We start from the raw sequence: 13,126 nt of genomic DNA on the forward strand, positions 1-13,126 counted from the left end.
ATAAAATTCATGGCAATAGTACAATTTGCATCATCTCCATAATGTCAGTACAGATGTCTGGTTTATACAATTAGAAATGACAGATTGCTCCTTCCTCCTATTGGTCTGTTACTTATTAAGGCCACCCATGACAACGGTTTTCATACAACCTACCCTTGCTGCTTACTCTTTTGAGTCCATGCTAAAATAATAATAATATATATATATATATATATTAATGTCAGGGCTCTCCATTGACTACAAAGAAAACAAGCTGTACTGGATAAGCTCTGGCAATGGCACCATCAATAGATGCAACTTCAATGGCAGTGGTTTGGAGGTGTTGGAGACTATGAAGAACCAGCTACGCAAAGCCACAGCATTGGCTATAATGGGTAAGAGACAGTGGACAATGTATGTTTTTTTTTTCCTCATGCTGCGATTTGCATGGAGAGTAGATCTTATGTATTTCTCATTTTTGTGGGCTCATTTACCTAGAATCTGTTTGTGTTTAATAGTAGAGAACATAAATCACATTCCCTAAACTTTTGCTTTTGTTTCAAAAGCATTTGGTCTTCTGTATTCAGAAATTACTACATTGTTTTCCAAAAGGTATCATATTGAGGCTTTGATTTCCATAATTAAATCTCCATGATACTTTTTATCATAATACCCAATTGAAAGTATCTATATCTAAGATGTACTGCGTTAGTATTCATATAACTTATTTGGGGACTATATTCTTCAATCTATTTTACCATTGCTAAAAATGTATTTTACAAAGAGTTAAAGTCTTAAAATAAACTGATGCTACAGAAGTTAAATTCCTTCCTTTTAGTACCTAAGCACAACTTAGCATGATGGTTAAAGCTTTTAACAATGCTTTTAATATAATGTACCTGTATTTTATAGCTGCATGTGTGGAAACACATATTTAATCTTTTTGTTAATTTACACACACAGGGATGACAGTAGATCTTTTTCTGGCTAATACCAGAACCAGGAAACCAGCAAGCTAATGCTACAGCAATTTTGGGAAACTGATATTTAACTATCTTAGTTTAACTAAGTTTACCTGCTGGTTTATATATACACTAAAGGAAACAACCCAAAATTAGATGTGCAATTCCAGGAACTCAAGATTCTCAGCTCTAGCCAGCATAACTCATGTTTAAATTAAAATGGTTGCTGGTTTGGAACAAAATTCATGCAGTTCAGTACTACAAGGTTTGAGCACTTAAATTCATTGCATTGATGAATAAAAATCAAATGAAAAGCATCTTAATGAAGAAGCATACCTTTTAAAATTAATTATCTTTAATATAGGTTAAGAAAATTTTAGCGAGTGCTACAGAAAACAGTTACTCATTTAATGACCACTCATTCAGCAGCCATTCAAAGTTATAAATTGTGCTGAACAAGGGAGACTCACAACTGGTCCTCGTACTTTTGACTGTCGCACTATGTCCATAGTCACATGAATGTAATTCAAATGATTGGCAACCAGCTCATAATTGTGAGATTGCAGCATCCTTCAGTCATATGATTACCATCTGGTATCCCAACAAACAAAGTCAATGATGAAGCCAGCAAGCCAGCAAGATCATGTGACTGTAGGATACTGCAACTGCATGTGGTTTGCCTAGCAATAACTAGGAGTGCCAGAGTTGCCATCCTAAATCAGTGCAGCCACACAACATTGCACTTTACAACTGTGATGCTTACTGAGAAAACATTTGGACCATTGGTAAGTGAGGACTACTGTATGTTAAATATACCTCACCACTCGTTTTAGCCACTCGTTCCAGCTGATTACTGGTGGTTCTTTGGTTACAGCCATTTGTTCAATGACTGTTCAAAGTTATCATGGTGATGAATGAATGCACCTACAATAGATCTGCACAGTTCCGGCCAATGCAGCATCTCTTCAGTCATGTAGTCACAATCTGCTCACTTGGCGCCCAGTTTGAAATTATCATGTTGTTACAAGCACAGTGATCATAATTTCCAACATTCTTTCAGCTTCCCACAAGCAAAGTCAATGGGGAAGCCAGCAGGAAATCAGAAGTCGCAGTCATGTGAGGTTCTTGCTTAACAACCTGGTCCTCAATTAATGATGGCAACCAGTACTGCCAAGGTTTGCCATTGCTAAGCACCCCAGTCATGTGACATCACACTGTATGACCTTGTTGCTTAACAACAGCAATTCCAGTCCAGATTGCTGTCTTAAGCCAAGGAAGACCTGTAACTTTCTTTTGACTAATCAACTAGAATCTTTCAACTCTTCTTTTTTCAGTCTTCTGGCCAAGGTATAATTGTTCCACACCCCATTTTTCTTCCCATCTCACTTTCTCCCCTAAGTCCATATTGGTAAAACGGGAACAATAAAACACTTCTTTACTGGAGTTCTAAAATTGTGAAAATAATTGCCGTGTCAGTACGTCTGAGTTTATAAAATGGGGAGCAAACTGGATTCTTTTCATTGTGAGTTCCCTCATGGCATGTGTACGCTTTCCCCTTTCTCACTTAGGTGATAAGTTGTGGTGGGCTGACCAAGCCTCTGAAAAAATGGGCATCTGCAACAAGAAAGATGGATCGGAGGCAGTCGTGTTGCGCAACAGTACCACTCTTGTAATGCACATGAAGATCTATGATGAGATCATCCAGCAACAGGGTGAGTGTGGAGGGTTCTTGAAATACTGATGCCAGGCAGCTCTGCTTGGTACAAGAGGAGAGGCTGAAGAAGTAGGTTGCAAGGAAGCATAATGGAGACTCATGAATTTCCTAGGTCAGGCAGCACGCAAAAAAATTGGGTAAACTTAAATTCATATAATCTGCCTGCCAAGTCCTAGGAAGCCTAGTTTTGAATTGGTGGCATTTTGACCATTTTGACCAAATGAACCACACTTTTTGAGGCCCATGACCTTGGATGTCCTTGTGGGATGATATGTACTGTGGGATGAAACAAACAAAACGTTTGTTTTAAATCTGGTAACATCACCAAAATCTTGCAAAACTCTTGGCAGTCTCAAAGGACTCGTGACATTTAGCATTTCCAATTGAAACACAAAATTTAGCTGGGGTGTGAGAAGGTGTTGGCCTTTTAAAATCAACTAATTGGTTCATTTTGGAGGGAGAGGGTGTCATATGGAGAAACTTCAGAAGTGTTCATGCCTGGAGACATTTACTTGCCAATTCCTTTTTTGATTTTTGTTTGGCTGTAAATGATCATATATGTGACCATCTGGTTGCAAAAGAAAATCTGGACTTTGATATTGTGTGATAATTGTCCCCTTTTAATTTTGCTGTTATTATGGTTTCAGGTGTCAACCCTTGCAGTGTGAACAACGGCAAATGCTCACAACTCTGCCTTCCTACATCAGACACTACTCGTTCCTGCATGTGTACAGCTGGCTACAGCCTGAAGAGCGGGCAGCAGTCCTGTGAAGGTGAACAATTATAAGGGGTGGTTCTGTCTAAATGTGACCTGCAGGCATTGTTCTCCATTCCTGGAACTTGTCTAGTTTACCTCTATGAATCATGAAGGGCAGCTCCCTCCTTTTCAGTTTTCTCAAAAAGGCTTCTAATGAGCTTCCCATGGTGTTATCCATATATCATGAGATGGCAAAGTTGACCTTAATTGCATATGTTCTTAATGGGAAGTTGCAGTCAGTCCTGGCTTTCTTTACCTTCAAGAAATGTGTTTCTAAATATATCTTCAGTCTTCTTCACACATTCATTCTTCATGTAGACTAGATGAGGGGGAGAAAAACACTGGTGTCACCTAAAATAGATAAAGTGGGATGCAGCCCTAAGATGTGAAGGAGAAAAAAAAATATAGAATTGCAGGACTAAAAATGATAGGATACAATCCTTGACAATTTCCCCCCCTATTTTCAGGATATAGCAATTAATCTTTGCACTCATCCAAAGAAAGGCATATTCTAGAAGGGATATTCAGAAAGCCCATGTATATATAAGATTCATCTTTCTACTCTCCCTTCTCTGGGAGGCACTCTAAAAAGGCTGTGGACAATGGGTCCTATCTAAATCATGATCTCATAATTTTGGTGGCAAGGAATGTGATATGACACTAGAAAGGAATACCTACTATCATTACTACTATAATACTATTTGTACAGACCAACATTGATAGTACAAAGTTAATAGTTTAGTTCCTGTTGAGGAATTCCTGGCAGCTGTTTAGTGCTTCCTTTCAAAGGGAAAACAAAGTCCAGCTAAAAAATAAACAGTTTCCTCCACACTTCAATCAATATTGACTTTGCTTATCTTTTAAATAATAATTGACTAGAGACACATAGGTGAATTAAAATTATGTTTTATTGTTTCCATATTCTAACTTTCAACAAACTAAAACTTAAATCTCTCATCACTAATTTCGTTTCAGTTCTGTTCACATGTCACATACGTTCTATACATTCACATAGATCACAGCTAAAATTGTAAAAATGAAGGTTTGCTTTCATTGCAATACTGGGCCAATTGTTTTATGGGGAAGTGGAGGACAAACGGTACAAGTAAGGGGGAAAATAAAATACTTAAATTCTACAAAACTCAGAGCATTAATTTTGCTTCTTGGAGATTTCAATAAATCTCTAAGAAGATTAGCTTTTGCTAACCCCACAGCTTTAAGATAGGATGAAAAATCATAGCAGATTGAAAATAATTTCTCTACCAGACAGTAGAAGAAAGCAGACCCTGAAAGTCTGAAAAACAAATGCTATATTCAAGAAGCTTGAAACAGGCCTTGATCCCTTGGTCGCTTCTTGATTGTAATAAAAATTTGTGTGGGTTGTCTTCTCACAACCCCAGCTGTTGTTAAGGATTGTTCTCATTAATGAAACATTGCCTATTTCACTTTTTTCCAGCCTATTGGCAGGAACTCAGGGAGTTACAGAGCAAAACAACTTGGACAGATCCAAGTTAGGGAAGAATTGTTTTAGTCTGGAATTCTCCTGGCAGGCTTTTAGGCCAGCTCTGTGGATTGAAATTGTTTTGAGATCAGATGGTCAGAATAGAAACAGACTATTTGCATTTAAAGGTTTCCATTCTATACATATTTCCTTGTACCTCTATCCTTTTGATAAACTTGTTAAGCTTGTGACTGTTTCCTTTTTCCAAGCAGGTGTTGGCTCTTTCCTCCTCTACTCGGTACATGAGGGCATCCGTGGCATCCCATTGGACCCCAATGACAAATCTGATGCACTAGTGCCAGTCTCTGGGACGTCACTGGCTGTCGGCATTGATTTCCATGCTGGTAGGTAGCAAATACCTGCAATGGGTTAGCCCTCTTGGGACTCTCAGTTTGAGAAGGATAAAGGAACAGCCCTCTGAAGAAGGATAAAGAAGCTGTATTGATGGAAGACATTAGAGCTGATGTGGAAATTGGGCTAATTGCAAGTCTTAGTCTTGATTTTCTGTGAAGAGATGATGGTTAATTTGATGGGTTGCCAAAACAACAAGAACAGAGTATAGGTTTGAGGTATCAGAGTATACAATGTATTCTGTATCCTCATTAGAGAAAAATCAAGCCACAAAACTCATGTGAGGAAATCGGAGATCACCATAATTCATCTCATCTCTGATTAAAAATGTCTTCGGTAACCAAACAAGTTATTTATATTTAAGAGGTAAACCAAAACCGGCACAGTCTTGAAGCCAATCCTAAATTATGGTTGAAGATGGAAACCGATTTCCTTAGAGGAGAAGAAACAGTTGATATGGGCACAAACAGGTCAAGATTAACTTAATGCCCTTCCTTCACTAGCCATTTTTTTAGAATTCAGCTTTGAGCTTCTACTTGAAATCTTTTCTGAATCACTACCCAGAAGTCAGTTTGCTATTACACAGTACATTTCCAAAGTAATGACAAAAACAGATGTGAACAAACTCTGTGCTTCGTTTGCTTTAATTCAGGGACGAACACATATTGAACAAAAGAGATTTAGTGCATTTTACTAAAATGGTAAATGTATGCAAAAAGAAAAAGAATTATTTTGAGAGATTTGTTTCTTGATGAGGACAAAATCTTAGCCTTCAAACAACTACGGTATACTTATGAAGAACCGTGTATTAAGCAAAGATTAGTTATTAAGTGTGTCTCATGCTCCAAAGTATTCTTAGAATGATATGCATAATATTAATTAATACTGCAGCTAGTTAGATAAATTATCAGTGTACATTGTACCAGAATTTAACGGTAGAATTAAAGATTAACTTCAAGCCTGGGATTGTGCACTTTTCTCAAGATGTTTTTTTTATGGTCTCTGTGGCTAAAGGTATAAGCGGCCCAAGAATGCTGCTACTCTGTTTGTACTGATTTGAATGTACTGTCAGGTGCTGAAAAGAAATGGATTTGGGGAACCCAAGAACTGATTTAGGGGATTATCAGGTGACTCAAATAATAGTTGCTCATTGCATAGAATCCCACCAAACCTCCTCTTTCAATCTCCCATATGTATTTTTCTCTCCTTCAGATAATGACACAATCTATTGGGTGGACATGGGTATGAGCACAATCAGCCGAGCCAAACGGGACCAGACTTGGCGAGAGGATGTCGTGACCAACGGCATTGGCCGAGTGGAAGGGATTGCCGTGGACTGGATTGCAGGTGTGGCTGCGTAGATGAGCAACTGAGTGTGGGAAGGAAACCTTCCTTCTCACGAGAAACAAAGGAAGGAGTAATCCATTAAGTCCCAACCTTGTATCTCTTTCCCTCCAGGAAACATCTATTGGACAGACCAGGGCTTTGATGTCATTGAAGTCGCCAGGCTCAATGGTTCATTCCGCTATGTAGTGATTTCACAAGGATTGGATAAGCCACGTGCCATTACGGTACACCCAGAGAAAGGGTAAGATTCCTTTACATTGAGCACAATTTCTTAGACTGGCCATAATAGAAACAGGTTGGGAGCATTTTGAGGCATTTGAACGATGATTATATTGGAGGTAGAGAAAGACAAGACTCCCAGTTTTGGGAATAGTCATCCCACTGCTTTAAAGGCCATCCAATTGGAAAAGGCTATTCCTAGATCTTGCATGGATATTAGTTTGACTTTTTGCTTTATTCCTTTTTTTTTTTGCTACCATTAAACGTTGCAAACTAGTGGCAATTGTGGCTGAATACATGATATGTTAACTGTTCTGGGGCTGTCTGTGTCCACTCTTTCAGATACCTTTTTTGGACAGAGTGGGGCCAATACCCTCGCATTGAACGTTCTCGGCTGGATGGAACAGAGCGCGTGGTCCTCATCAACACCAGCATCAGCTGGCCCAACGGGATTTCTGTTGATTATGAAGTAAGGTCCTGAAGCTGTGGGCGTTAGACACAATGATGCCTGTCTGTACAACCAAAAATCATAGTTGAGAAATGAGTGGCACATTTAGCACCTTAGGAATGCCTTGCCCCATTGTACCCTTAGAATAACCGCAAATAAATAGGATTATGTGCTTTAACGCAGAAACATAATTCAGCGTCGTGGTAAGTTAAAATTCATACATGATAATTCTGCAATTCTGCAATCCAGCAAAATCCTATTTTGTTCAAAGCATTTGTTTGTTGAACAAATTTGTTTGTTGCTGAAGGTGTTATCTGGCCTGGTAATGAAATGTTCGGAAACCAACCCACAAACTCGGAGAATGAACCTTTACTCTCATCCTACATCTGAGATACAGATATTCCCCACTATTGCCAAGCACTTGTTTGTGTTAAGAAAAGGAACCTAGTAATGTCACCTGCTGAGTTGGAGTCCTGTTCAGTTCTCCCTCAACTTCCGATCTTTCATGGCTTTAAACAATCTCCATCCCACTGGAGTAGCAGCAGTTCATATGTCCATTTATTTCCTTGCTGGGATATGATTTGAGCTTAGGGGAAATGATAAATGGTTGGGAACTGATTGCCTGCATTTTACATTCACTTTGGTATCCTCAGTTATGTTATATAATTTGCAAGATGGATTGTCATCTGGGTCTCTTTTTAGGATGGGAAACTTTACTGGTGTGATGCCCGGACAGATAAGATTGAACGCATAGACCTAGAGACCGGTGATAAGAGGGAGGTTGTCCTATCCAGTAACAACATGGATATGTTCTCGGTATCTGTCTTTGAGGATTATGTCTACTGGAGTGACAGGTTTGTATCTCAGTGCTGTGACTCATGTCTGGAAGTGTTTTGCCAGCAACTGCATTTCTTCCATGTTCAGATAGAACTAAGTTCATTACAGATTTATATTGTTACATCTTTCTCAAACCCCTTCCATGCAAACCTATTTGGTCTTTTGAAGGGGAAATATGCTGAATTTTACAGATATACATGTGTGCATGTGTCCAGTTTTAGATCTGTTAATTGAGGTGAAGTGTGGATGGATTATGCATAATATTTGTGTGTAAAATAAGTAATATATCAGAATGCATGCCCGTTTAAGCATGTGTATGAACTGAAGATTTGTGTCACAGTGTTGTAAACAATAGTTTCCTCATTGTGTTTTGCTATGTAAGAGCTATGCTGGTAGAGTCGAATATCTCATAGTTGCATGCTTAACTCTACCTCCTTCTAGGACTCATGCAAATGGATCCATTAAGAGGGGCAGCAAGGACAATGCATCAGAAATTGTGTCTCTACGCACAGGAATAGGAGTGCAGCTGAAGGACATCAAGGTCTTCAACAGAGCCAGGCAAAAGGGTATGTGGAGAATCCTGCACACACAAGGGATTGAGTGGCAGTATGGGCAATGAAGGTGGAATTTGTTACCCGAGTTAAAACCACCTGAGACGTAGAAACAGGCTGTAAACCAACCTAATGCTGGCTAATTTTTCTTGTATCCCTTTTCTACAGGTACCAATGTGTGCGCGCTGAACAACGGTGACTGTCAGCAATTGTGTCTGTATCGAGGAGGAGGTCAGCGGACGTGTGCCTGTGCCCACGGAATGCTCTCAGAGGACAGTGTAAGCTGCCGTGACTACGACGGGTACCTGCTCTATTCGGAACGGACCATTCTCAAAAGTATCCACTTATCCGATGAAAACAATCTCAACGCGCCCATTAAGCCATTTGAAGACAGTGAGCACATGAAAAACGTCATTGCCTTGGCCTTTGATTATCGCTATGGCAGCAAGGGCAGCAACCGCATCTTCTACAGTGACATTCACTTTGGCAACATCCAGCAAATCAATGATGATGGAACTGGGAGAAGGACTATAGTTGAAAGTAAGTTATTTTGGATGTTCCCTCCCACCCTTTTTGTTTTCTGGCTGCTTCCACCAAAGCGGCAATCCGATTGGAGGAAAGCTCCAGAAATAAATGTGTCATTACAAAGAGAAACTCTCAGAACAGCAATTACAGGGGAAGATTATTTTCGTGTGGGTTGCGGGATCCGCAGGATTAGGGAGCCTCATATTTCCAGTGCTGTGGCATTGCAGCAGATCACTTTTATTAAAAGCCAAAATTCCAGGATATTAAATCACTATTATAAGTCTCTGCATTCACGATAATTTATAAAGGCTATCTCACTAGATTTTCTTTCAGTAGTTGGAATGTTTCCTGAAATAGGTGTATTTGAGAATATAGTTGTGCAACTTTCCTTCTGATTGATGGAATTTCTGTCCAGCTTCTGTTCACTTTGGGCTTCACCAAAATTGGTGCATCCTCCAGATCGATTCACTAACAGGAGGGAGAAGCTGCTGCAATTCAGCCATAGGAAGAGAGTAGGATGAATGAAGTGGTCCGTATATGGAACAGCTGATCTCAGATAATTAATGTCCAAAGAAAATATGTATGTTTGGGGTAGATATGGAGTGACACATGGCTGTTTTGTTTTGGATAAAGACCACAATGAGATTCGTGTTTTGGGGGTAAGAGAAGAACAGGAAAAGCTAAGAAAACAGCAGATCAGGGAAAATCTGGGAATTGGGCCAGTGGGGATGCAATTTAGGGACACTAGCAGTGATGTAGTTAAGGGGAGGGAAAGAAAGAACTGAAAAGAACGGGTTAGTGGGCCAGTGGAATATTCCACTCTGGCAGCTGTTTAGGAGAAAGGGGAGAGAAATGGCAACTCTCATTAGCCTTGCCTTAGCTGCCTTATAAAATCACCCCAGGATTCCTGTGGGTTTTGTTGTGGCCTAAACAAATATATTCCCAGTTTTGTCCTTCCTGAAACGCAACCTATCTAGTACTTTTGGAATGTAGTGTGTTGTTAATGAAGACTCTAGTGTACAACTGTAAATGGATTACATCACTCCACTGTCAGGGACATTTCATGAGGCAAAAACATGGCCACAGTTTGTTTTGGCTGTATTTGTATCATTATCCTAGCTGATCTGTCTTAATGATTTGTTCAAAATGCAGAAAAAATAATCCATATATCAAGGTTGAAGTATACAGTACACCTGTAATTTGTCTCAGCCATAAAATAACTTTTGTTTTCCTCCTCTGGTGTTTATCACTAACAATAGGCTGCAGACTAGTCTGTTGAATTAAACGTTTCTTTAATTCTGCCCTTTTGACAACCGTTTTGATTTTATTCTCATCTGAATTAAATTAGTGGATGATACGCAGATCTAGATACTTTGACCTGGAAGTTGAAGAGAAGGTATACACATCCTTTAACTCATTATGTGGATTACATTCTGATTTCTTACTTAATATGCAAAAATTCCTTAAACGTTCTCTTCTAAAAATGTGCGGTGTCTATCACCATAGAAACCACTGCAACATTTTCAAAAACAATGGAATGTGTGAATAAAATGTTACCTTCTTCTAAAGTCCCCCTCACCCCCACAGGGAACAGTTATTACCTGGAGAAGGAGCTGAGTGGTGAAACCTCCTATCTCTTGATGTTTTAGTCTTTTAGGAGGGAAGAAAGCATATTTATACTTTTGGGGGATTTTGACAGCTGTTATAAATCAGGCTGCTCTTGACTATGTGTTGCCAAATAATTTTCCATTAGGGAAAAGAATGAACCGGTATAGCGATACTTTCTTGTCTCCAGGAACACTTAAATACTACAAGAGGCATAGAATTATCTCCACTCCATATCTCCTCCAGATGACATTTGTTATAACACAATGTATGACATGTTGTTATCATGCAGTGCTATGTTTTGCTTTGGCCTGAGCAGAGAAAGGTACCAGAAAAGTATTTAATGTCCCATAACAGTTCTTTCATTTGTAACATCTGGTTTCATCTTTAGAACAGACACTGAGCTGACAATAAGATAACTTGGGCTCTTTTGCAAGGAAAAGCTTTTCAGCATTCAGACAATACACTGATTCCTAACTTCCTGCATTTGAACAGAAAAGGATTCCATTCATATTCATCAAACATGGGGTTTTTTTTGGTTCTGTTCTTCTGTTTGCCTTTCCAAACTCTATGAAGTCAATGGCTGTAGAAGTAGGGGGGACTTTATAAAGTAATTCTCTTCCTGGGGTGAAATCCAGCAAATTCTGACAGGTTCTGGAGAACCGGTAGCGGAAATTTTGAGTAGTTTGGAGAACCGGCAAATATCATCTCTGGCTGGCCCCAGAGTGGGGTGGGAATGGAGATTTTGCAATATCCTTCCCCCAGGAGTGGGGAGGGGATGGGGATTTTGCAGTATCCTTTCCCTGTCACACCTATCAAGCCATGCCCACCAAGCCATGCCATGCCCACAGAACCAGTAGTAAAAAAATTTGGATTTCACCACTGCTCTCTTCCATATGTAATCAAAGAGGCAAATTAGAATATAATATGCAGAGAAGAAGCAACAACCAAAAATTAGTTTATAGTATGCATCTTTATGTAATTATATAAAATATGATGATGATGATGATACAATTGTTATCTATAACAGGCTTTCCAAAATCAGTATTAGGACGGCCCTTCAAAGTCATACAATATGTATATATGACAGTTTAGTTTCCCAGACCTTTTCAAAGCATAAAATAGAGGTGGAGAAGAGTAAGCTCTTCACCAGTAATTTAAAAACCATAGCAAAGGTCTGAATTGTAAGATGTAATTTTCATAATGAAATTATTGTAAAAGTGTTAACATACAGAAGTTCTGAACATGAATACTTGCTCCCAATTCCCACTTTCCCTGTTTAATATTTATTAGTTCCTCCTAAAGCTATTAATATATAGCTCTGCTAGTAGTTACAAACTTCTAAGTGAACTCTTATAGTTATGTATCTATGGCTCTATTAATTTCAATTACCAGCACACAACATTTGTTCCATAGTCTATGGGAGAAAGCAGAATCCTATTTCAATGCTAGACAATGGTACAATATGGCTTAGATTCTTCCTGAGCTAAAATGTCTATATGAGGCCTAAATGGGAAAACCTTTCCGTAAAATTGAAGGTTTTTTTTTAAAAAAATTATTAAATTCCACTGTCATATAGGAGGATAGCAGATTAGGCAATGTCCCTTAGCTCAATATTAGGGGGTTGATACTTTGCTTCTGCAATTAAACTACAATTGGTAACTGCAGTTGTCAAAGGCCAAGCACTAAGAGCCCTTCTTGATACAGATGCATCTGTATTTTAGTCCAATGTAATTTTATTTTCCCAAAGTACGTCTCTCAAGAAAACAGATGTGTATTTTAGGGACTCATGGTAAATCCAGGGCTATGACTATAACTAAGGTCCCAGTGGAAGATGGGGAGAGAGTAGGGGGAGGAACAAGCCTTTTTCTGTGGGTAGGATGACCTCTGAATTGCTTTATGACATTATCCTGGGACAAGGCTTTCCCAGTTTGAGGCGGTTCTTGGACACAGCATCTGCTTTTATTGCTCAGACATGATTCCAGACCCAATGATTGTGGAATGAACTACCATACTTTTCGGAGTATAAGACACACTCCCCCCCCCCCAAAAGAGGGTGGAAATGTTGGTGTGTCTTATACACTGAATACAGCCATTTCCAACCTCACAAAGCTCCGCCCCTCTCGTCCCGTTTTTGTGAAAAATGGGCCCATTTTTCACAAAAACAGGGCACGCAAAGGCTTTGGGAGGCCTGCAGAGTGCTCCTGGGGACCAGGGAGGGCAAAAACTTTTTTTTCCTTGCTTACCTCGTCGAAATCTTGGTGCATCTTATACACTGGTGCGTCTTATAGTCCAAAAAATACGGTACCTGATCCCCAGGGAATTCTGAA

The 13,126-nt window shown here is 39.3% G+C and overlaps 1 protein-coding gene across 3 annotated transcripts in view; it reads left to right on the forward strand.

Moving 5' to 3' along the window:
• The window catches only part of LRP1 (LDL receptor related protein 1), a 336,417-nt gene that overhangs the window by 244,940 nt on the left and 78,351 nt on the right, over positions 1–13,126 (forward strand). For all 3 annotated transcript variants that reach the window (XM_034419253.3, XM_034419254.3, XM_034419255.3), the window contains 10 exons: positions 225–374; positions 2,510–2,653; positions 3,303–3,428; positions 5,126–5,257; positions 6,477–6,611; positions 6,723–6,852; positions 7,173–7,299; positions 7,981–8,132; positions 8,557–8,681; positions 8,835–9,206. In XM_034419253.3, the coding sequence (XP_034275144.2) occupies positions 225–374; positions 2,510–2,653; positions 3,303–3,428; positions 5,126–5,257; positions 6,477–6,611; positions 6,723–6,852; positions 7,173–7,299; positions 7,981–8,132; positions 8,557–8,681; positions 8,835–9,206 (1,593 nt within the window). The remainder of the gene's footprint in view (positions 1–224; positions 375–2,509; positions 2,654–3,302; positions 3,429–5,125; positions 5,258–6,476; positions 6,612–6,722; positions 6,853–7,172; positions 7,300–7,980; positions 8,133–8,556; positions 8,682–8,834; positions 9,207–13,126) is intronic.

The sequence above is a fragment of the Pantherophis guttatus genome, chromosome 2, assembly GCF_059756535.1.
Source record: "Pantherophis guttatus breed Tessera chromosome 2, ASM5975653v1, whole genome shotgun sequence".
Taxonomy (NCBI): domain Eukaryota; kingdom Metazoa; phylum Chordata; class Lepidosauria; order Squamata; family Colubridae; genus Pantherophis; species Pantherophis guttatus.